General features: G+C 50.6%; 1 protein-coding gene across 8 annotated transcripts in view; it reads right to left on the bottom strand.

Moving 5' to 3' along the window:
* The window catches only part of HIPK2 (homeodomain interacting protein kinase 2), a 180,285-nt gene that overhangs the window by 103,752 nt on the left and 50,847 nt on the right, over nucleotides 1-25,686 (bottom strand). For all 8 annotated transcript variants that reach the window (XM_045063049.1, XM_045063047.1, XM_045063048.1 and 5 more), the window contains exon 2: nucleotides 18,701-19,784. In XM_045063049.1, the coding sequence (XP_044918984.1) occupies nucleotides 18,701-19,784 (1,084 nt within the window). The remainder of the gene's footprint in view (nucleotides 1-18,700; nucleotides 19,785-25,686) is intronic.

The raw sequence follows: 25,686 nt of genomic DNA on the forward strand, positions 1-25,686 counted from the left end.
AGAGTGCTGCAAATTGAAGACATGAAAAGGGTGATAATCCAATTCTAAGAATGAGCAAATTCTACATGCACGAAGCGTATAGTCTTTCTGTGGAGTAATTCTAAACTGAGGTAAAGTCTGGAATTGAAAAAGCAGGAACACACTTTTCCCCCTCCTCTTTAGTAAGTAACCAAAAACAGTTAAATTTAAATATTCTCCATTCCTCACCACTTTGGGTTTCCTAGGTCTTCTGACCTGGCTGAAATGCACCACTGTATTTCAAGTTAGCAGCACTGCGTCTCATCTTCCCGGCTCATGAAACAGCCGTGTTCGGTTAGACCTGTCCCCTACAGCTCTCCACAGTCATGGGCCACGCTGCCAGAGACACGTGTGCTCCCACGCTGCACAAGACACAAGGTTATGTGGCTGAGGCTCTGTCACCCGGCCCAGTGAGGAACATCTCCATCTCCGCCACAAAGACGATGGGGCCTGACGGCCACACAGCCCAGCCACACTCAGCTCAGAGCTCCAGACAGCACCCCCGCGCAGGGAAGGACCAAAGGGATTACTGAGGGATGGCTCTTGCCCCGGCATAGGACCACCTCCCGTCTGTGGAGCCACATGGGAGCTCCGTTCTGGTCTGTCTGGGTCTCAAAGGGCCACCTGTCCCAGTCCAGTGGCCTGGACGAGCCTACTCTCACCTGCTGGCCTGGTGGCATCTGTGGTCACAGCAGAACAGAGACAGACCGAAAGGCCTGAGAGGTGGGGGAGGCGTGTCCACTTTGGTTTGGTGGAGAGATGTCAGACAAGTCATGGAAGGGGGAGGGTGAGGACTGTGGGGTCGGGGCGGGGGCGTGGAGTGGAGGGTAACCCTCCCCTGACAACCCCGGGGGGAGGTGACGGAATCACCTGGTGGGGGGCACTGCTGCAGCCACATGAGAAATTCCCCACAGAACGGCTGAGTGACGGTATTTATCGGCCTCTGATGGTAGCTACAGTATAAAAATTCACAGGTTCATCCCATTTTATACGGCCGGCCATGCTGACAGGCGTTTTCTCCTCCTAGCTGCTCCTGAACACACCGCTGCCTGTGGCTGCTAGGTTCGCCATTTTGTCAAGATAACAAAACGCCTGTCTATAGCTCAGCGCCTGAACTCCACTCACAAACACCATCTCCATGAAAACCTAATAAAAAAGCAATAAAAGTGAAATACAGTTTATTAATATTCATACTGTCTCCCACGGCCGGCAGCCGCATGTGTGCGACCATTAAGGAGGAGGCTGCTTGCAGCCTGGCTTCCGGCCAACAGCGGTCCTCGGCATCAAAGTGACCATCACAGTGGGCAGCCCCGACACGGACGGAAGAGCTGAAATATAACCTCACAGCCTCGGAGAGATCCGGGGCATCTTCCGTCCCCCGCTAGCTGGGGGACCATGGGGGACCATGGGGGACTCTCCACGCCACCTCCTGGGGCCGCCTAACCATGCAAGGGGGCCGATAATGCCAACGCAATTGGCATCAGTGCGACAAGGGAGGACACGCGTCTGTGTCCATGAAACGGAAACGGATATGTTTGAGCCAGAGGACATTAAAAAGTTTCCTAAGAGGCCAGAGAAAAGCGAAGAACCAGAAGCCATTGGAGCTGTTTGACATAAACCAGCACAAACTTCCAGGAAAAGAAAGAACACGCTCAAGAGAAAAACTTAGGGAAGGGAGACTTACAAGTCACAAAGCATACCCTGCAAAAGATGTTTTGGACAAATTACCCAGAATTATGGAAGAGCATGCCTGGGGAATAAAATGGCTACAGAAACAGAGTTTAATGAACTCTTAGCCCCGCTTAATACAGCTTTGCTGGGATCACAGCGACTTCTCGTTCTCCTTGAGCCAAAGGGCCTCCTGTGTTCATCCCGGCGCACCGCCCTGCGTTTAGTGGGTGTCTGAGAAATGCTTCCTGGATGAAGGGGAAAGAGAAGGAACGACAGACCGAGATTTGGAGAAGAGTGGACATGTGACTGGTTACGACTTGGGAGAACTGGCCAGAAGGGGTGAGTATATCACCGAGTAACAGATGCCAAGGCAAGGAGAGGGTCCCTGGAAAGTCAGTGATAATGTCATGTTTGTTGAACTTTGCTTTTCTTGATAGCAGTGGGGAGAGAAGTCAGTGTGTAAACCCGCACATGGGGATACGTCCATTTCTTTCTCACCTAAAGGCCCGTGAGAATGAAATACCACTATCCACGTGGAATCCAGGGGTTGGGGGTGGGGGTGCAGGAGTCTTTATCGATTAAGGAGGACAGTGGATGAAAGACCAAACAAAACCCAGGTCCTCTGCACTTCCCCTACTCGGCAGCGCAAAGAAAGTGTGCGATACCTGGGGACCTCGAGAGGGGGTCCCACACGGAGACTGAAGGGAGCCCCCGAGCTCCCTGGAGTCAACCCTCCACGGATGACATGCGGTCGCAGCCTTTGCCTCTTCAGACAGGCTCCACTTCCTCGGCGCTGCCCCGTCCCAGAACGTGCGCGCTTCGCTTCGTTGGGCCGTTCCCGAGCCGGCCCGAGTGTCCCCAGGCAGGGACCACAAAGCTGAGGCACAGGACGGCTTAGCAACCTGCCCACGGACACGGAGTTGGGAAATGGCAGCGCTGGGGCTTCATTTCAGGGCTGCCAACTCAAAAATCAGCTCTACTGTATACTTTAGGAATACTAAAATACCACCAACAAAGGTCTTTTTCTCCCAGGCCAGGCCTGCCCCCTTTATAAGACAGAGCGAGAGAGGGAGAGGGAGGAAAACAGAGGGAGAGAGAAAAAAGGGAGAGAGAGAAAGAGAGAAAAACAGAGAGAGAGATGGGGAGAGACACTCCCCACCCCCACCACGGAGGCTCTGGGAACTCCTGGCTCACTGGGCAGATGGCGCCTGGCCTTCAGGTAACATCCTGTTCATTAGGGCAACACCAACTCCATTGTCACACGCCAGGCGCCGGGGGAGGGTGGTGTGGTGGGCAAAGACAGCTACAATAAAGCCGTTTCTTCCCAAGTCAATGAAAAAAAAAGAGAAAACCCCCAATTTACTTCAGTGTTTCAACCTAGCACCAGAAAAGTATAAATCATCCTCAAAATTCTGCTTCTGTAAGGATTTTTAAATCCACTCCTATCGCTACCACACAAATACAGCTCAGAACTACTCCTCTCCTAGCTGGCATTTTTAACAAGTCTAGGTCCCAGGTACAAACACACCCAAAAGGGCCTAATCCTCCGTCCACAGTACAAGCTCATCCCATCGCAAATTCTCAGCCTGCAAAAGTTCTTTTCTTCTTTTTAAATATTTGATTGAGTGATGTGAAATCCACAGGACGTCAAATGAACCGAAGCACACCATTCAGTGGCATCGAGTAACCTCACAACATTATGCCACCATCACCTCTATCTAGTTCTGGAACATTCCCATGGCTCAGAGGTAAAACCCCTTCCCCGGCAGCTGCGCCTCTCTCCCCTACCTCCCCCAGCCCCTGGAAACTGGCAATCTGCATCTGGATAAATTCGCCTATTCTGGACATGTCACAGACAAGAACTCCAACACCACACGTCACGTTCGGCTTCTTCAGCCCATCTCAGACGCACCTCTGCTCCTCCACGAGCAGCGCACGTCCGTACGGCTGAGCCTGGAACAACACGGGTTCGAACTGCATGGCTCCACTTTCGTGGGATTTTTTTCAATAAAGTACAGCACTGCAGATGTGTTTTCTCTTCCTTACGATTTGCTTAACAACATTTTCTTTGTTCTAGTTTACTTTATTGTAAGTATACAGTACACAACACTGGTAACACACAAATTACTCAGTGGCTGTTTATGTTATTGGTCAGTCAGGCTTTGGACAACAGCAGGCTTTTGTTGTTTAGAGGAAGAGGGAGAGAGAGAATCCCAAGCAGACTCCACGCCCAGTGTGGACCCTGACCTGGGGTTGATCTCAAGACCCCGAGATCATGACCTCCACCAAAATCAAGAGTAGGATGTTCAACTGGCTGAGCCCCCAGGTGCCCCAATAGTAGGCTTTTAGTAGTTAAGTTTTCGGGAAGCTGAAAGTTAGATGGGGATTTTTGGCTACAAGGGGTGGTCAGTGCCCCTAACCACACAGTTTGAAGCGTCAGTTGTGTTCTCCTCCTTTCTATGGCTGAATGACACTCTGTTGTAGAGAGGGACCACAATTTGTTCACACATTCTCCCACTGCTGGACATCTGGGCTGTTGCCACCTTTTGGCTATTTGAATAATGCAGCTGCGAACATAAGGTACCACTTATCTGTTTGAGTCCCTGCTTGCAATTCAGATGCATACCTCCAAGTGGAACTGCGGGGATCGTACAGAAATTCTACTTTCTGAGGAATCTCCAAGTTGTTTTCCACATTAGCTGCACTATTTTGCATTCCCATAGGCAGCGTATGAAGGTTCCAGAAAGAGCTCTTTTAAACACACCCAAATTATTAAAAAAAAATTCCTGAAATGATTTTCATTAATGCTGACCTTTGCAGCTCATGAAAAGCTTAGGGGATTTATAGAACAGCTTTCCTTTAACAGGCCTTGTGAAATCGCTAATCCTCAACTCCCCCAAACAAGTATGGAGAATATGTTAATCGCTAGAACGGACACCCAGGACATTCACAGTCTAGCTGTTTGGCCAAGACTAACACACAGGTCAAATTATAAAACGAATGGAAGTCCAAAAGTTCCCTCACATGCAAGAACGCAGGCATAAAGTTATGTATTTCAAACACAACGAGAATTTACAACGGACGAGGGAGAGATGTGTGGAGAGCAGAGTGGCCCGGGGAAGCCGAACGGGGAAATCAGACATGAGGAGGTCCTTGAAGAACTGTTATAACAAATAAGAAAACCAGTAACTGCGCAGGGCACTCAGCCCCACAGAGCACCTCGATCGGCTCCAACCACCTGCCTCACCGACGGGGACACCGAGCTCCGGGAACACGGGGTAGCCGGGATGGAGAGCGCCCTGTTCAGGAGACATGACGGGCTGGGACTCCTAGCCTCTCTCGTCAGCTCTGGGCGCTATTGCATTTCCTGAGGATGGCAGGGGGCACATCTCCTGCAGCAGAGCCCCCCTCCTACCTGCTAGGAAAGTCAGTGCTGTCATGTTTTGTTAGAAATGTTCAATTTCTGTGGCAAAACCAACCCAGCAATCTGCATGCTGTGCAGGCAAAATTGGAAGTATTTAAGTGCAGTGAGTCTTGCTTGCTAGATGGGAAGACGGATAACATGAGTATGTGCAAAGTGCCTCCTGCCTCCTCTGTGGTACCCGGGAGAATGTGACCACAGCTGAGCCGCATGAGCCCTCCTGCCACAGCAGGAAGGGAGAGTCAGTGCCGGGGAAGGTCTACGGAGATCAGGTGCAGCCGGGGGTGGAGCTGGGCCCGGGGGTGGGGGCAGCACCTGACCCTTCCCATCACAGTGGGCTGCAGACATCCTCCTCATTCTTGGGCCTAAGCTCTTGGGGCCAAGGCAGACCCAGGCCTGGGTGCACAGTGGGGTGACGGGGTGGGGCATGGCCCCTGCCATCTGGCCTCTGACCTGGACGTGTTCCTTTGACGGTGGGTGCAGACACTGCCCTGTCTGGGGGCGTCAAGGACACCATGTTCCACCATCACCAGGACCAGAGGGAGCAACGAACAAAACCCAAACATCATGCGAGTCTGCAGTGTCTGTGCGGAACCAAGCACTCCGCTAGGGAGGCCCAGCGTGACAGGGTAAGGACTTGGGGCTCCTTGGCCCTCTCCAGAGGACAGGCCGTCTGTCTGGACAAAGGGAAGGAGGACAGACAGGAGACGGCTCCCCTCAAACTATTCCTGAGGCCTACCCCAGCCCCCCGGCCTGCCTAGAGCAGCTCGAGGCCGTCGCGCGCCATCCCTTGGGGTTCCAGGATGCAAGCCTGGAGGTCCTCAGCACCCCTGGCTTTCTGCAGCGGGGCAGGAATCGTCTGGACAGAGTAGGACATACAGGCTGCCCTCGTGGGCTGGTCACTGACACGTGGGCAGCCCCAAGAGAGGCATGAACCACACAGTGAGACGGCGATGCTCGTGCTGTCTGAGCTACCTTCAGAGTTACGATGATGGTCACACAATGCCACGCTCCTGGGCCGCTCAGAAAACATGAATGACCATCAGAAACCAGAGGCCTGGGCAGACACAAACTATCACTTGCGCTCACAGAGAGACTCCGGTTCACTCGGCACTTCGGCTAATTTCTCTGGAGCCTCCCATTCCTGAGGTTGTCACCCAAACGTGTGTGCCCATAAGAGATGTTCTTTCCGAGGAAGTCACAGTCCCCTCCTCAGAGCCAAGGGCAGCGTCCCCTTGGCGTCTGCGGTGACTTCCTTGCTGAATGGAGCTTATAAAGCAAAGCAATGAGATGCAAATATGTGCCTTTCTATACAAACCATGACGCAGAATATGAACATGACAAGTTGGGAGAAAACTTTAAATGGCACATTTCTGAGAAAATCTATCTTCAAGCTCACAGTTTCGGTCGGTGCCAGCAGAAACCATACTTGGATCTGCATGGCCTCCAACCCAGAGTCGCACTTGAGTACGTTTCTTACGGGGGTGACCCTGACACGGGACAGGAAGGCAATCAACCAGTGACATTCAGAAAGCTAAAAGGGTCGACCCCTTCCAAGCATGTGACGCCCAGACCCGTTCCCATCACTATGGGTATGTCCACCTGGCTTACCTCGGGAGTACCCTGGGAACACAGGGAGAGGGGAGGGAAAAAAAGGAAGAGAAAGAAGAAAGTGAGAATCAACAACCGAGCCAGGCAGCCCTGACACTTGAAGAGACTTTCACGGTCCCCAAGGCCTTTATGGAATATTGCGCGACCCAGACGCTAAGGAAATGGCTAAGACTCGTCCCGCGTCACACGGCGGGTGGGATGCTGGGACCCAGGTGCCTGACCCCTGTCACCTCCCTAGGTTGAGCCAGTGTTGGTGAGTGGTTTCAGCTCACCATGAAACTGCCTGGAACGCCAGCCCTGCTTCCTCCAGAGGCTTGAAGAGCCAGGCTCTGGCCCCAGGAGGTGCAGCTTCCTTGAAGATCAAATGGACGGATGGCTAACTAGATGCATTACATTAAACCCAAATGTCTTGAGGAAGGAGCGATCACTTCTGGTCGTGGCAGATCTGGCCCTTGAGTTTCACAAGGAGAGCAGAGTGGGGTCGGGTTCGGGGGCCCAGTGTCCGGGTGGGACGGAGGGCAGGGGAGTTCTCCTAAGTGAAGGCGACAGTGTGGGCTCCTGGCAGGCGCTGAGGCCTCATGGGGTGAGGGGAGGGCTGGGGCCCTTAAAATAGGCATTTGAATCCCAGGTTAGGACCTGGGATATGGGAGCTTAAGTGGGGAACAGAGGAAGAGCACAGAATTAAGGAAGGAGATTTGGGGAGCATCTTCCGAGAAAGAAAAGGGAACACTTAAGGGCGAGCGAGGATACCCCAAAGCTGCCGGAACTAATGCAGAGAGAGCAGCAGAGCAGCACAACAGGGACAAGGCAATCAGGCACGGTGTGGCCGTGAGCTCCCGTCTCCAAACTGAAGGACCTCTCGCTGCCAGGACGGCCAGAGCAGAAGGCACAGTGACACGGCGTTCACATGCTGGTGACCCTCTTGCTTCTTCCAAAGGAGGAAGGGAAACGCTCCTGTCAGTGGGGAGGGAGAGGAAGGAACGTGGCTCTGTGCCCAGCATGTGGCCTTGGGCCCTGGCCCAGTTACTGGGGGGCATGACCCATGTCCTGCTGTCAGAACTGGCCTCGTCATGCCTGGGAGGGCTGCCGGGGACAGGGGCCCCTCTCCAAGGTCCGTCACTGAGACGCAGAAGAGATAACCACCCACTGCGCCCAAGATGGCATGTGGGCACCCGCTCTTTGTGAGGGACAAAAGAACCTTCCGGCAAAACCTGCTACTTCTCTGTAATATGCATGAAAATCTCCTCAGATGGGCGGCCTGCCATTGGGGAAAAACTGGTTTGGGGAAAATGGTTTGTTTCAAACATGGGTGAGCTGGCCACAGCCACAATGGTGGGACAGCCAAGGGCAGGACCCTGCAGGCATAATAAAGCTGGGGGACCAAACTCCACAAAGTCTTCTCTTCTTTTTGGATTTTGACACTTCAGAAGGATCAGAAGAAACAGTGTGTCATTTCTCTGTTCCTGGAGGTCACTGTCCTTATGTGTTAGAGGACAGGTCGTGACCTACACACAAAGCAGCACGTGGAATGAAGAGCCAGCGTGAGAGAGGCTTCCGTCCCCGGCCGCTGTTTACTCCCCAGAGTCGTTTCCATGGGTCCCCCCATCCGGCCATTTCCAGAAATGACTGTTACCCTGTTCACCATCCTGTCACAGGATGAACAAATTTATCTCTTTTGCCCCAACGTACCACAACACAACAAAAACAGGAAGAAAAACCAGGCAAGATAAGGTTTAAGGGTTTAATGTTATCAACAATTTCCTTAGAGGTCTTTAAGGATAAACAGATTTAAAATTTTTATTTCAAACATTTTTATTTAATTTCTTGATGCGAGACCTCTGTGTTTTAGTCCACGTATGGGTTTGCGGCACGATATCCATCCACAACCAGGACGCGGAGCTGTCCCATCTCCCCGAGGCCGCCCTGCTGCTGTTCAGGGCGAATATTCCATGTTCACAAGTGAGAACAGCAGAGCTCAGGGCCAGGTCTATTTATATCCTGGGGGGTCACGCTTACTGCATTTTCATTTGCTAAGAGAAGTTCCAACTGACAAAAAGAAGAGCTAGAACTCCTTCACTGGAGGTCAGCAGACGACAACGAAGGGACACCAATAGCTCGTCCCTTGCGTTCTGGCCAAAAAACTTTGAATTTCCAGTCCACCTTTACATAAACAAGGTTGTGAGCTAGACAGTACACGTCCCCAGTCACGTGAAGCAGGTCCAAAAGGGGCTGAAATAGGGGGATCCCACAGGCAAGTCTACCTGCTGCCACTGCGCTGGCACACCCAACACACCCACACCAGTGCACACGCACACAGCACACACTCACATATTCAATACGCACAGAGCACACACTCATATATTCAACACACACTCACACATCTAACATGTATATACAATTCCACTCATAGCAACACACATCCATACCCACACACACAACAATACTCATGTACAATATACACACCAAACACATTCTATACCCACAAACTCACACCAACACACTCATACATCCAATATCCACACACGCCAACACCAATACACACTCCATGTCTAACACATGTACAATACACACTTACACATACCAACACACCGGCACCAGCACCCATACTCACAAATACCAAACACACATTTCAACAGACACACTCACACCGAAACTCACACATCCAATGCACACATACCAGACACACATTCAATACACACCAACACACAGTCACATATCCAACACCCACACCAAAACATACTCACACGTCCAACACATGCACACACATAGCAACACACGCTCACACAACACACACACACATGCCTCGGGGGGATCCCTGAACAGTTTGGCTCCCTGACTTTCCTGATGCGGGCAGAGATGGGGAGCGGGTGTGGGAAGTCACGGCAAGGGTCGAATGCAATCTGACCTTGCGGGGCTTCTAGTGTGCATTCCCCATTCTCCAGTGCAAGACCGCACAGCCGTCCTCAGGTTCACCGGAGCCGCAGGGCAGCAGCCCGGGCCCTCAAGTCAGGAAGAGCACCCCCTGCCTTTCTCGCCACACCAACACAGTTCTGTCACCTCCCTCCCGACGCGGGGGGAGACATCGTGCCTTTCCTCAAATGCTGACCCCTTCACTGTGGAGCTGGACACTGTCCCTTCCTGATGCCGAAGGAAACCCAGCAAACACACTCCCAGCACGCAGCCCCCGCACCGACCGAAGGGGACGCGTCGTGCTGGGCCTCGACGTCCACAGAGATGAAAAAGAAACCGTGCGTGATCCCCAGGAGCTGGCGAATGCTGGGGATGTCGACAGCTAATGACACGCAGTCCAAATTAAATAAATGCTAAGTCAGAGGCATGTAACTGTGAAAAAAGCACGACAGTCAGGAGAGAGGCAGGCGCCCCGGGCCAGGCGAAGTTCCCGCAGGTTCGTGCTGCTCCCTCCCAGAGTCCTTCCAACAGCTTCCACAATGGCTGTGATTTTCCCCTTGTAAGAGCAGAGGACAAGGAGCCTCAGAGAGGTGTGGGAATTTGCCTAAAGTCACACAGCTCTAAGGGAGCAGAGCTGGAACTCAGAGCCAGGCCTGCTGCCACATACAGTAACGACGAAGAGAATGACACGCACAGCAGCTGTCGTGGGACAAGTATGAGCAGCTCACGCTCCCTGACAGCTTCGCACGTGCCGAGCACGCGGAGCAGCGGACCAGCCCCCTCTCTCCACGGGAAATCTTCGTTCCCTCGGCTCACAGGTCGGAAGAGCAAGTTAGGGGAGTCCTGTCTCTCAGGCGTGGGGAGGCCCCCAGACGGAGCGGCGGGGAGGAGGTTGGAGGCCCGGAGGGACGGCACCGTCTCACGCCCCCAAGGCTCTCCAGTGAGAAGGTGCTGCCCTCGGCCCTGGCTCCGCGCCCCCGTGGATAGTCACTTCTAATTTTCTGCAGAGGTAAAATGGGACATGACAGATGTTGGCTGATTTCAGGGAACTAATCTGTAAAAAGCCGAGTCAGCTGTCTTCGGGTTTTAAATTGAAATCTCACAGGTGGAAAGGCAAGATGGGATGAATGTTCCTGGTGAGACGTGGATGTTCCCGAAGGGGTCCCGTCGGATCCAGGGCTTGGAGATGCGGGACGCCACAGGCCCAGGGTTTAGGTGACCAGTGAAAGACCGCAGGAAAGTGGGTGCGTGAGAGCATCTGCCGTGTGGTGGCGTGAGCTGGGCCACTGAGGCCATTCATTCATTCCCTGGGCCAGTTGGCCATTCACTCATTCAACAGTGGAGCCGCAGGGAAAAGTGTCAGGTCCCCTGCTAAGGGCACGCAGACAACACAGGAGAACAGTAGTTCCCGGCACGTCCCTCCACTGTTTCTCCCACAAGCTCCGACTTCAGACCCCATGGCCCTGCCCCGGCCTGGGTATTCTCTCCCAGACCCAGCCCGGCTCCCACCTCCACCTGGCACCCAACCAGCTACAAAAGGTGGAGGCAAGATTCATGAATTTTAGTTTGCTTTATTTTGTAATTAATTTTAGATTTTAAGTAAGATCTTCAACTTCCAAACAACCCAAACGTTTAGAGTTCAACTCTGAATTCTTAGCCTGTAGAGTCCTTAAATTTCTCTAAAAGGGCATTTCCCTTTTATTCTCTTTCCATTTAAAACCATGGCACAGGTAAGTGGCGGGGAGGCCCTGGGTGTCTCTGGGCAGAGCGTCACAGAAGACACCTGAAGCTGTGCCCTCTGATTTCAGCCACCGTCACCGAGGACCTCTCTGTGCCTCATGTCACCTTGCTTTTCTGCTTCAGCTTCCTCTCGGCCTGCCCCAGCCCACCCAGCCCCAGCCTTCTACCCTTCTGGGGCCCAATCCCAAAGACCTTCATTGGCTCCCTGGAAGCAGAATGGGGCAGCCCCTAATTTTGGTATCACTCCCCCATTCCCTTGCTCCTGTCCCCTGAGATCTCCCAAAAGGACTCTTGGCACCCAAGCCCTGTCTCTGGCTCGGCCTGCGGGACACCCAACTTAACACCTTCATTTCCACAATGCCACCCTCTCCACCTCTGTCTGGGAAAGAGGGCCACAGCCCAATACACAAGACCAAGAGCCCTGACTCTCCACGGGGGTTTAAGCCAACGGGGCTGAGGGAGAAAGGAGACTCTGGGTTTGTCTTGCACACGCTCCCTTGTCAGTTTAACGAGAGATGTCTACACTGGGCGGACAAGGACAGGGGAGCCTGGCACACCCAACGAACGGCTCCCCAAGGACAGCTCATTCCATTACAGACATAGGGGCAGAACCGCATAGCTGAAGGCACTCCTCCCACTCATTGCTTGAAACCTCAGCACAAAGCACAGTGTCTGGCACATCTTCGGAATTCAAACAATTATTTGCTCAATGCATAAATCGGGATGATAGTTCCAAACCCAGCTGTGGCTGCAGGGAGGGCCCGGTCACCACCCGGCAGTCAGTGCTACGTCTACTGGAAATCACGCAGAGAATGACACGTACGGTCGTCTCTGCTGCTCGTCTGCTGTCCCTCCTGCCCCCCAACCAGCCCACCTCCTCCACCCCCCGCTTCCCGGGTCACGTCATACTCGCCCTCTCCTAGCTCACTAGCTATTTTTGGATCTTCTCTGTCACCACCACTGGGGCAAAAGGGGTCTGACCACAAGGCAGGCAGTGACTGGGCCCCACAGAGGGGCTGTGAGCCGCTCAGGTGACCGATCCACAGCTCAAAGCCAGGCTGTCACCAGCAGTCCCGCTTCTCCCATCTCAACGGGGCGTGTGGTCCACCCGCGGTGGGGCGGGTGCAGGTGACCTATTCTGGAAGCCCTGCCATTTAGAGCAACCACAGCTCTCAAAGGATAAAATCATGATGATGATGAACAAAGAGGATGGGAGGGAACTTCTGGAGGTGATGGTGTGTTCATGGCATAGACTGGGGGACAGCCTCATGGTGTATATTGCGCTCAAACCCATCAGGTTGTACACATTACATTCGGACTGCTTCTGGATGCCATACCTCGGAAGTAGTTTCAACAGCACAATTAGCTGTCGGGCTTGTCTGAATGTATGTCGCCTTGCCCCGCAGCCAGAGGGCCTGGTTCACTCATTAGATTTGTTCTACAACCCAGGGATCTCCGCTTTTGAGAGGGACCCGCGTGGTTCTGCAGCAGGAGGCTCCCTAGATTACGCTTTGGAAACACCTGGTTTACCCCTTGAACGCCAACATGGTTCCAGTCCCACTGTCCTCAGCTTTGGGGACATGTGGTTGGTATCCCTGCTGCAAGGCAGAAAATGGGGCCATTTCTGGGGCATTAGGGCAGCTTCTGCACTGGGTCCTCAACCCCACCTGCGTGTGTGTGGGTGAGGGGGGTGCGTGTGCATGCAGGAGGGGCCCTCAGGCCGACAGACCAAGTAACACACAAGGCTTCCCACTCCAGCTTCCCACTAAAGAAAGCTTTAATTTCAAATTTTTCTCTGCACGGTTCAAGGTCCTGGAGCCAAGTAAAGGGAAACTGGAGATAAGCTAACAGGCAGGTAGGTAGCCTAGTGGTTATTCTCCTCGGAAAAGCCGCAGCCCTGAAAGCTTTCACATATTCATAACCGTCGCCCTCGGTGGATGAGCTTGCCAGTGGCACGACTGTTTCACTTAATACCCTCAAGGGGCAAGCTAGAGCCTTTTCCTGTTGTATCTGTCTGCTGGTAATAAATGTAAATTAATTTAAAAAGCTAACGCCTGCAATGCGACTCCTTTCAGGGCTCTTCTCAGTCAAACCGTACTTCTAGTCAGGTACGCTTTATACTTGATTATCTGCACAAATTATGCCATTTTTAAAACTACTTACGCTTATGGCTTTAGGAAGCTGTGCCCCTTTTCTGAAGTGACGCATCGTACGGCATTTTGGAATATGCTAGACCCCCCGTGTCCGTTACTGGTGGGGAGGAGAGAAGAGGGGGCTTCCGGTGTGGGTAAGGAGGCCAAGCTCAACCCACAGAAGAAAAAAACCACAGGCTACCCCTCAACTCTGAGGAACCGTATGACCAAACGCAGGTCCTGGTCATAATGGGATCAGGCGCAGGAGAGTGGAGAGCTCACACTGACGTTCTCCCCATGACTCAGTGGAACACGGTTAGCTGGAGACACACCGTGCTGGGATCGGACATCAGGTTCCAAAGAGGCCAGAGCTTCAGAACTGTGCCTTAGAGAAAGCTCAATTAACAGAAAACTGTCGCCTCTAGGCCAACGACACAGCCACGGTACCTGGAAGGTTAAAAGCACTACGAGCGTTCACGTTCCTGCTGCTGGGGCGGACATTGTAATCCAGGGCCTCCTCCCTTTATTCCTGAACAATGACGATGGCCTCCTAGCCTCTAGCTTCCCCCCAACTTTTGTTTTCTATTCTAATTGATTAACTTCATTAAATTACTGTTATTAAATCCAAGCCCCAACTCCTACCTTAATAGTATCCCCCATGAGACCTCACTCCCCTAACCCCTACTCCAACCCAAGTCTTCATTCAAGTCCTTCCAGACGTCACCATCTTGCCCGATTTGTGCCCATCCCAGTGGCTCCCAGGCTCCCTCACCCCCAGCTCTCATTTCCTGTACGACCCACGTCAAGATTCGTACGATACAGCTCCTGCTCTAGAGATCCTCCCTATTAACCGGTCTGGCCAATCTTGGGCTAACTCTGAATTTCTTTCCCTAGTTTTTCTCATGATTCGTTCCCCTCCAGGCTCAATGAACACCTACAGAGTTGTCAAACATTTGCGCTGTCTAAACACCCGAATTCCACTCTAGGCGATTTGTTTCGGCTCTTGGTCACTTCAGAGAGGCCATAAACTCAGGATTAGACCTTTTCCTTTACCTCCTTTCCTTTAAGAGATCCACCGCAGGACCCCCAGCAAGACCCGGCAAACACCTGATCAACTGAACTGAGTTAAAACAGATCTCCGCCCGACCTCAAACGACCATGTAACCAACCGGAAGATAATCCCTGCAACCCAAACAATCAGCCAAAAAAAGGGTTAGATTATTCTGAACAAGGAGATTACTGGACATTTTTATGTCCTAAATTTTTATGCCCATTTTTTTGAGGTCTTAGTCAAGGTCTTTGTTCCAAATTAAGTCCAGAGTATTTTGAATAGCCCAGAGCAGACACAAACAAACAAACAAACAAATCTACACATTTTAATCACTATCTTCTGCCTGAATGGCAGGTCTTTTGTTGGTTTTTCCGGAAAGTAGAGCTTAATATTTGGTCTTGTTCTTAGTTTCCTGGCCTCACCAATGGTGGAAATACCCCCACATCAATTTATTACTTGCTCGCTCTCCACTGAAACAAACAACAACAAAAAAAAAACAAAAACAAAAACCCCCCAAAAAAACCCCATTAAAAACTGTCATCAGTGTAGACTCACATAGGGAAATGTCAGGGACTTCCAAGGTGAGGTAACAAGGAGAAAGAGAATTCCCTCCGACTCCGTTTCTCGGGGTGTGAGCATGGGAAAGGGACACCACTGAGGGAATCTCTTTCTCCCCAGCAGTGTTTCTCAGAGTGGGCTGAAAACCACCTACACAAGCTTGTATACAATTCCCTGCAGTAAACTGTGTGTGTGTGTGTGTGTGTGTGTGTGTGTGTGTACATGCCCAGGGTGGAGACCTTCTTGGGAGCACTCCTCTGGAAACTTCTGATTTGGTGGGTCTGGAGCAGGACCTTGGTGGAAACGTGTTCTTAAACAAGCTCTCCTGGTGGTTCTCATGCAGAATCCAGTTGGAGAATCAGTACAATGTGGCAGTTGCCTACGTAACAGACCTTCAAGTTGGAAGGTCAAGCAGGAAGGGGATACTCATGCATCCGAGGTAAAAACTCAAGAATGGAGCCTTTGTTTCCTGAAAAACACCCCGTCAGGGTTGCCTCTACAGTAATATGCCCCCAGCCTCGGCCAAGCAAATCCTGGAGTTCCTCTCTGTGACACCACCGATTTTTCCATGTACCTCAGGCTGAGGACAGGAACGTCTCTCTATGTCATACCGTTTCCATGTCACTCTCAGGGAAGAGAGTAAGGGAAGATATTTAATACTGTCCCATTTAAAATAAGGAGGGACATGGGAGTGTCCTCCCCTTCGAAAGTGAGAGGTCCCAGGGGATAATGCAGCCAGCACAGACACAGGGGGAACCCCAGGGGAACCAGGCCCTATGGAAGGACAGATCCACCGTGTGCTGACTTCCCCACCCCAAACACAGACATGCTCTCTCAAGAGGTGGCTGAAAATGTCTTCCTTCTCAGATCAACAGTGGACAACTGTAGAGATTGTTCCCGGTCCCAGCCCCTATGAGAGGCAAAGCAATTGGAAAAATCAACTTGGTAATCGTGGCCCAGAGTTGGCTGTCCCTCACAGAGAGCTGGGGCTGACACAGATGGAGCCTAAGACCGTCCGGAAGCACCTGCATTGCTCTCTGTGGCAGCAAACCACTCCGAGGTTCAGAAGAGGCCTGGGGAGGGCACGGAACGAGGTGACCAACGTCAAGAGGATGCAGCACCTGAGGTAGAACAGCTGGGCTGGCTCTCGTGGGGGCTGTGCCCACGAAACCAGAGCCAGGCACAGAGGCCCACCATAGAGAACCAAGGATATGCATCTTTTTGGCCAAAGGGACTGTGAGGAGGAAGAGGTTTGCCTGCCCAGAATGTTAGGCAACAGTCATCTAAGGGTTAAAGAAAGGGGTGCAGGGGCCAGAGGTACGAGATGGGGGAGGGGAGCTTCGGAGAGCCCTGACACTATGTGCAAACAAGCCTTCCACACCCACAGACTCCCTGGTCCCAGGCATCAGGGGCAGAGACCACTGGGTGGAGGCGGTGGGAATGTCGGGCGCGTGCAAGGGGCACAAGGCGGCGAGAAGCCACGAGTACATAAAGAATCCCTAAAATCAACTTCGTTCACCCATCAAGTCTTACTCTCGATATGCCATGCCTTTCTGGAAGTTTTTAAAAAGTCTCTTGACAAGTCGCCATGCTCAATTTCTAGTGAAGGTGAATAAAACCGGTATCTGTTCGTTAAACAGCAATTTAGGGTAACCGAGTATTAGAAGCCTGAGCACCAGCAGGTCCTTCCGTGACCTGTGAAGGTGACCCGTTAAGACGCCACCCAGAGCCACCTTTCAAAGAAGGGTACCTCCTGAAGAGAACCTGGGCTTGCAGTCCTCCTCACACATCCTCCTCCTTCAAGCCTGCCCTCAGGGCTCCCGCAGGGCCTTCTCCTGCAGGCTCCAGGCCCAGGTCCCCTTCCTCTGTGGCCACAGCACCGGGCACCGGGCTTCCCTCTCCATGTGGCTTCAGAGCAGAGGGGCCCCCAGCAGACTGCAAGTGAGTGAGCAGCAGAGGGGCCCCCAGCAGACTGCAAGTGAGTGAGCAGCAGAGCCTTCCCTCCTAGGGCTGGCAGAGAGGGAGGGGGGCGGGGAGCAGGGGGGCAAGGGAGGCAGGGGGTAGGGGAGGCGGGGGGCGGGGCAGAAGCCAGCGGAGGCTGATCCTCAGCAGCGGGTGGACGAGGTGGAATGCTGGGGAAGGACATGGCTGGGGAGGGGCTGGGGCAGGAGTGGAGTCTGGAAGAGCTACTGTGGTTCAGGAGTTGGGGGCTGGGGCAGCGGCAGGGACACAGCAGGGCCTGTTCCCCTGTGAGGAACAGGAAGGGGCATGGCCTGGGGCCCAGAGCGCTCAGGGCCTGGGTGGGAGGTTATCTACTGAGACCCGCAGGGTGGCGGGGGGGTAGACGGGGCCGGTCAGCCTCAGGGATGTGAGCGGTCAGTTGTGCTCACACAGCTCTAGCACCTTCTGCAGCCTTTCTCTGTGGCCTGGAAGGAAGTATGGAGAAAGCACAGCCCAATCGGAAGGTCAGGGCACAAGGGCTCAGGCACAGGAGTCCTGGGGCCCTGTATTCATGGCCTGCATGACAGCCTCGTAAATGAGCCCACCTGCTGTGTCCCCCAACTGCTCTCCTGCTTCCCACTTCTCCCCACTCCTCACGCACCGACCCTGAGCTGGACAGCGAGGGAAGCTCTTGGGCTGCGTAACGCAGTCCCCTGTCCCAGCAACCCCCAGGCTGGAGACCAGACTTCCCCAGCTCATGGGTGAGGAAGAGAAGGCACAGAGGTACAAGGCGACAAGCCCATGCCACACAGCTTAGCGAGCGGAGGTCAACCCGGGGTCTCTCAAAGCCACTGCCGTATCCTGGCAGCTAGCACTGCACCCGGCACGTGCCAGGAGCGCGGTCAATCCTTGTTGAGCGAGGGAAGGAATACAAGCTTTGCACTCCCTACCCAGGCTGCCACAGACCCGGAGCTCTCCACCACAGGCGTGTGCCGACTGGCCCCCTCAGTCCTGGGACCACACTGCTCCCTCCCCCTCCTTCCTCCCTGGGGACACAGAAGTCATCTTCTCAGCAGTGCTCAGGTCCTGCTACCCTCCATTCACCACCCTGCTACCTGTCCCGACGCCTCAGTGCTTGCTCCGTGTTTAAGGATACAGCCGCAACCCCCTAGTGGAGGATTTAAGACCCCAACCCCCAACCCATCCTTTCTCTCATATCCGCTGTCACCTACGGGACCCCCGCTGTGGTTGCGCGCGGCTGTCCTCCTGGTCTCCGGCGCAAGTGTTGTGTGTTCCCGTGGCAGGGACTTCAATGACGCACACCCCTCCTGCCCCCCCGGCCCACGTCTGGCTCCCCACACCCGCCAGGAACTGACGGCCCTGCCATGCCCTTCACCCCAGCCTCCAGAAGTCCCTTCGGAGCCTGAACACCTACGCCAAGCTGCTTACTTGGCTCCACTCCCCTGTGGCTTCTAACCATCATTTTCACGTGCATGTCCTCATTTTCCAACCAAACGATGGTCACGTTGAGGGCAACAGCTGGAGGCGTGTAATTTTACCCCCAAGCCCGCCCCGGAGACCCCCGCAGCACACTCTGTGCACGCCAAGGGCACTCGGCATCTCCTGTGTCCGGACCAGCGGTCTTACCTGTAGTATCTGGACTGCAAGTAGGTGGAACACACAGCCTTGGACACATGACTAGCTGACCCAAAGTCGATGACCTTTACTCTGTACGGTTGTCTAGAAGGATCTACCAGCATGATGTTCTCCGGTTTGAGGTCGGCATGGATGAGACCAAGGCTCTTCAGTTTCATCAGGGCTGTGGCTACCTGCTGGAGGACGGGGCGAATGTATTTGAGGGGCAAGGGGCTAAACTTGTTCTGCTTCAGAAAGTCATAGAGGTTCTGCTCCAACATCTCAAACACCAAGCACGTGTGGTTCTTGTGCTGGAAGCACTCGTAGGCGCGAACAAAGTTGTAGTCGTCGGCGCTCTCCGTGCTCAAGCGGGCCAGGATGCTCACCTCGATCTGACCCTGCCGCGCATACGACGGGTGGTTCTTCAGGATTTTGATGGCCACGATCTCATTGGTGCCCCGCTTCCAGCACTTGACCACCTGCCCGAATGTCCCTCGGCCCAGGAATTCCAGAACTTCATAAGTGTTGGTCATGGAGCACAGCACCTCATGCTGGACCAGCTGGTAGTCCCCTTCGCTGTTGGAGCCACTGTTTTTGGACGTGGCAGTCGATGTGGTGGCAGTGGCTACAGTGGCCCCACTCGCATTGTTCTGAATCATGGGTGGATGTTCTTCAATGATCTGCACGCTGCTTGTGTTCTCAATCTCCTCGCTCTTACGCTTGAGTCCACATTTTTGGTAGGTATCAAGGAGGCTCACAGTGCTTCGACGCATTAGGTTATGTGGTCCGCTGAGGACTTGCCCAGTGACAGAAGTGCTACTTGCTGATGTTACAACTATGTGGCCGGTGCTTCCTGGGAAGATGATGGTCTGCTCGTAAGGTAGGCTTGGGTTTGGGATCGGCAAGGAGGTGCTGACGGTTGTGGTGGCTGGCTGAGAAGGTGGTATGTTCTTGCTCTGGCTATACACTTTGCTGTGGGAGCCGTACCCAGTCATGTCCCAGGTGGAACTCGGCTCTACTTTCAGTTTCTTCACACTACAGAAGGCACTTGATTGAAGGGTGTGAGGGGAGAAGACTTGCACATGTGAGGCCATACCTACAAGAAAAAGGAAGGGGAAGAGAAGGATTTTAGTCACCCTTAAATGAGTGAATCCAACAGATCCAACACATCCGCCCAGTGGCTTGGGTCCTAGAGAATATTTTCCTCCAACCTCAAAGCAAGGCGGGGAAAAGCCAACCTACTCCCCCCGGAAGCACATTGTGGCCACTCTGTCTGTGAGGCCAAGGAGTCTGAGTGTTCTAACGGCCATCATTAGGAGAATGGAAGAGCCGTAGAGTCAGTCAGGAACACAACCAAGATTCAGATACAGAAAGAAGAGTATCAGAAGTCTGTTCATTACTTCTTTTTAAATAAATGCTGTGACAGGAGTGCCTGGGTGGCTTAGTCAGATAAGCCACTGCCTTCCACTCAGGTCATGATCCCAGGGTCCTGGGATCGAGCCCTGCATCAGGGAGCCTGAGCAGGGAGCCTACTTCTCCCTCTCCTTCTGCCTGCCGCTCTGCCTACTTGTAATCTCTGTCAAATAAATAAAGAAAATCTTTTGAAAATAAAAATAAAAATAAATAAATATTGTCTGTGATAGAAACAGATTCTTCCTCAATTCTCACTGGGCTACAATCCTACTAAAACTGAGGACCTTATCAGGTGGCCCAGTTAACTGTTACAGACTAAGTTGTCCCACATGGTCTACTGCTCCCTGTCACAGACCCCAGGTTAGCTAAGATGTCTTCCCACACCGGTCCAATCGTGGAGTCACTCATGAACCACTGGCTTCTGGATGAACTGTAATTATCCTCTGGGATCTTAGTCATCTTAAATGAATTCTGTAAGGCTGAGGAGAAGAGCAGTCAGTCTGATATCTTCATTTAGATGGCCTCAATAAAACATTTTATCATCTATTTTATATGTTTTATATCATTAAAGCATTTATGTATTTGGGGGGAGGAGGAGGTAGCACCATTCATGGGCTCCACTCACTAACTTTCCTGCTCAGTTCATCTACCAATGTGTTTATCTAGAAAACACTATTATTTCATTCCAACATCTCAGCCACAGTTGAGATAACCGCAGAAATCTGTAAGAGCATTAACTCTGGAATAGTACGATTTACAATTATGGTGATTCTAGACACAAACAAAAATTTATAAAAAACTATCAAGAAAAAATAAGAGAACGAGAAAGGCAAGTTCCTAGAGGTGAAAGTGGAAACAGACACTGCTCACCAGCTAACTGCAGCTGACAAACGTTTCTCCTGGAAGCACAAGGACAGAGGGGCTTCCTCAAGCACCACTGCTGTTTAGCCATCCTCGTGTTCGTGTCTCTGATCCCTTCTCGTTAGCCGGAGTGGTCATTTAACCCCCCTGGTCCCCTGTCACCCTGGCCACCCTTTCTCTCCCAGCAGACACCTGCCCCTTTGTCCAGGAGCCCACTATCAGCAGCCTTGCTTTCCACCTTTATTCTCTTCATTTCAGAACATTCCAGAATCTACATGCACACGCGCGCGCGCACACACACACACACACACACACACACACACACACCCCTGCCATCCTTTCTTCCTTCTCTCTGGTCTCAGAGGAAGCGGAATCTCTCCTTTCCAACACAAAAATTTTGTCTAATTCTCATGATTCCTCCTCTCTGGTTCCCTCCCCGGTCCTTTTCTTCTCTTACAGCTTTCAGTTCCTGCCTGTTAATTAGTTCCAAGTCCTCAGTAGGCACTTAATAAAGTTTTGCCCAGCAAATCAATGACTTAATCTTTTCCTTCTGCCTTCGTGTGTGTGTGTGAACATACTCCCAACTTAAAAGCCAAGAGGAGTAAGAGCCATACTCTTCCCCGTTTAGTTTTTCCTTCTTCTCACCTGTAATCAGTGGTTTATGCTCCCTTTTCTTCAAGGCTCATTCCTTAAGCCACGCTCCTCCAACCCCCACATCCTTACACTATAGTTCTGTGTTCTTAAAGGTAAACGACTTCCTAATTGCCTAACCCAAGGGCTTTTTTCAGCCCCTGTTCCCCCTTGACCTCCCTGCAACAGCTGATACACTGACCACAACTTCCTTCTTGATGCTCTTATCTGTGCTTAGGAGAATCTGTAATCTCCTCCTCCAGTGTCTGATTGCATACTGTGTGCCTTGGTGGTTCCTTTACCTCTTTCTCCTTTAAAATGTTGGCATTTCCAACACTTTATGACTCTGTTCTCTCTGGAAGACATTCATTCAGTCTGACCTGTCCTGTCTATGAAGGTGACTCCTGCCTTCACCACAGGCCAGACTCTCCCTCTTACCTTCCATGAATATATTTCTGCCCCCTGCTACATGAAAGACTATCTTCCAAAGCTGAACTCCCTTATCTTCTCCTAAAAATTTAACCACCTCACACCCCTTTCTAACATCCCCCTTTCTGTTCATAGAATATTCTTCTAGTCACTTGGTTCCAAAAATGTGGATTTACCTTTGATGAGTCTTCTTTTATCCACGGACAAGAAGGTGCTGAGTCTTAGTAATTTTTCCTTCTTTCAAAATGTCTTTTGTATCCATCTCTTTATTTCTGTTCCTGCTGCCACTTCCAAAATTAAAACATTTATTGCTTTCTAGTAGGACTAGACCAAACAGACATCTGGTCTACCTGAGCAGTCTCTTTTCCTCTAATTTCTCCATATTGAGCTGCCAGATTAATCTTCCTAGAATATTTCTAAGCATGTTACTCCTCTGTCCAAAACCAAAACCATTTTCTTTCTTTCTTTTTTTTCTTTTTTTAAGATTTATTTATTTTAAAGAGAGAGACAGAGACAGAGAGATAGAGTGCGTGCATGTGGTAAGGAGTAGAGAGAGCCTTAAGCAGACTCCAGAGTGTGGAGCCAGACCTGGGGCTCAATCTCACAACCCTGAGATCACAACCTGAGCCAAAACAAGAGCGGAACGCTCAATGAACTGTGCCATCCAGGCGCCCTGTCCAAAAACTTTCAATGACTCCTTGGTGTCTACAGGATAAAGTGGAGGACTCTTTCATTTAACACCATCAAATTTGACTTCAGTTACCTTGCTGGCTTCATCTCCAACTAGTAACTTAGTAACCGTCCTCAACCTCCAACTTGAATTAAGCTGCTCTACTCACTGTTTCTAGAATGTCTCTTATACGCCCTACCTCTACGCTCTTACACCATTCCCTCCTCTGGCAGGCTTTCACCATTTCTCTCAATTTATTCAAAGACAAGACCATTCAGATCCCTCCTCTTCCCAGACCTCTCCAACCCACAGTGATCATATCTCTTTCCCTACGGCACTTACCATATGTACTATCCATTTGGCCACAAATTGCACTTGTGACTTGCAAAATGTCTTTTGTCTTGTTGAACTGAATTACTTATCTTTTGTGCTATTTCACTTTTTACACATTTAGGTCATGGTTTCCATAACCAGGCTATACTCCGGGTCTAAGAACTCCAGTTTATACCTCATCCTCATGTTTTCCCCAGTATTAAACCAAGTTTGTTACCCATGGTAGACACTCAGTTGATGGAACAAAGCACTCTGAACTGGCCCGGCATCCCAGAGAGCTTAGTTTTCTGGCTTCCGAGCAATGACCAATCACAGGCACCTATGGAATCAGGCCTCCCTCTGGAGAGTAAAGAAAAACCTCCCACTATTTTCCCACCCAAACCAAGATGTTTTAAAAATAAAAACAAGGCAGGGGCTAGGCAGCTCCTGTCCTGGTGTCAGTGCCCACTTTGTCTATACTTCAGCCTGGACATGCTCTGACTTCCCACAAGCAGCCTCAGCCTGACACCCGAAACATGCTCTGAACCCCACCTTCATCCCACAGATCTGACAGAGCCTTCCCTTCTTGTTTGGATCCTGAATTCTAGTATCTACCAATGCAAAATGATACCTCCGTAGATATCCTTCTGTCCAACGAGACCATTCTGGCGTGCTCATTCAGAACCTACTCTACCTGTTTTTTCCTATTGCTCTTTTTGTTCGAGTCAACCTCCCCCTAATTCTGCAATAACACTGAAAATGCTTTTTCCTATAGTTATCGGTATTAAATATTCATACTGTTTTAGATGTTGTGTGCAATATAGAAATAACCAATCCCTTGATTTTTAGTAAATTGGCCACTGGATACAAAACAAGCACTTCCACTGTTCTTTGCTACCTGGTTTGCCCCTCATTCCTCAACCCTCAAGTACTTGGGGAGGGAAGGGCTGGGGGCAGTAGAGGAAATACACTGATGTTACATTAAGGAGAAGTGGCTCTTTTTTCTACTTTTTTCCTGTTTCAAAAACATTTTGGTAGAAAGGCCAGGGTGCAGAAGTGGAATTTTACAGATGGAAAGAGGATGGCTTGTGACTTATTGGGATGACAGCCAAGGGTCATAAAATTGTGGAAATCATCACTGGCTACCTCTGGTGATGGATGCCCGGGATCAGAGAGGAGATGTGCATGGCTAGAAATGCCCCTCACCATGCCGGCTGCCTCAGACTCAAACACTGTTCTTCGGGGTTATCACAATTCTCCAGATCTTAAAATCTTGAGCACCTAGCACATACTAGGATACAAGCTGGATGTTTTATGGACAGGAGGAGCACACACGAGACTCTGTCTGGCACAGTCCAGAGTTACCCCTTCCAATTCATTTTCACAAGGGTCCCACTTTGAAAGCTAGGAAGTCAAGTGATGGGTTTAGGCTCCTAGGATAAGTGGAAAAATCAGACCCTGATTCTAGAAGTTCAAATCAAGGTAATTCTATGTGCCTCGTTGTCTCTGTCTTAATGATTTAATGAGAAATACAGTTTTCTAAGGTTAAGAGTAATTTTTTCCACCTAAAAATAAAAATAGCCAAAAATCTTCATGATTTTCCTTAAGTCTTAACTCATAAGATTTCTTTTTTTTTTAATGTCATTTATTAAAGGACTGGCCCATTTAGTCCTTTCTTCTCCCGACTTATTTGCTTAGTTTCTTCATAATTTTGTATTTCACAACTAGATGAACTGAAAAGTTGCTTCACATCTGAGTACATTTCCTTTCCATTTCACCACCCCAAAATTATCTACTGGAAGATCATACTCTGGTGAAACCACGGAGATGAGTGAGGGTTCAACTATGATTTAAAAAGAAATTACACTGAACTCAACTTCACTGAATTCTTCCAAAGCTTGAGAGAAGGAATTATAAGTAAAATAATGGCACCATTTCCAGCAGTGGATTAAAGTTTCATTGTGGTTTGGCAGATGTGAAACAGGTTACCATGCAGAATCCAGTTACATTATGAAAAAGAACACAATTGTGAGGACCTTAGTGTAAGAGGTACAAATTTCCCCCACTTCCCCAAATCCTCTGACACATGCTTTTGCTGAATAATGAGTATTTGATAGAAACAATCAGGAACTTGAAGGATTAAGTCCCATATCCAACGGGATGCCATATTTGTCTTAGAGATCACATTACCTAATACGATATTATAAAGGTGTAGAATACATCAAAAGGAATGTCAAAAATATGTGAATGTTAGAAATATGCACCTGAATGGACATTTTTAGGCAACCAGAAAAGAGTTAACTTGAAAAATCTCTTGATTACCCTGTATAACATGGTAATTTGATGCCTCAGGAGTTGAAAAGTACTAGGAAAAAAATGTCTTCATGGACATGCAAAACTATATTCATAAAATTTTAATGACAGTCATCCTGCTTATCAAGTTCATATTTTACAAGTAGTGCAAAGATAATTTCAGATTAGCCAATTTTAAATGATACATTTCCAAAATAGTGTATACTAAATGTCTCTGGGGCTTTTATATTGTTTTCAATCAAAGTCTGTTTATCCACTAGTTATATAATGTTAAATATATAGTGTATTCCATCAGAGCACAGTTTAGGATCAGCCAAAGCTCAACAGAATTCCTCCATCAATAATAACAATAACAATACTACTGATTCCA

Source organism: Mustela putorius, unplaced genomic scaffold (genome assembly GCF_011764305.1).
Source record: "Mustela putorius furo isolate JIRA1106 unplaced genomic scaffold, ASM1176430v1.1 tig00003845_pilon_pilon_pilon, whole genome shotgun sequence".
NCBI lineage: Eukaryota > Metazoa > Chordata > Mammalia > Carnivora > Mustelidae > Mustela > Mustela putorius.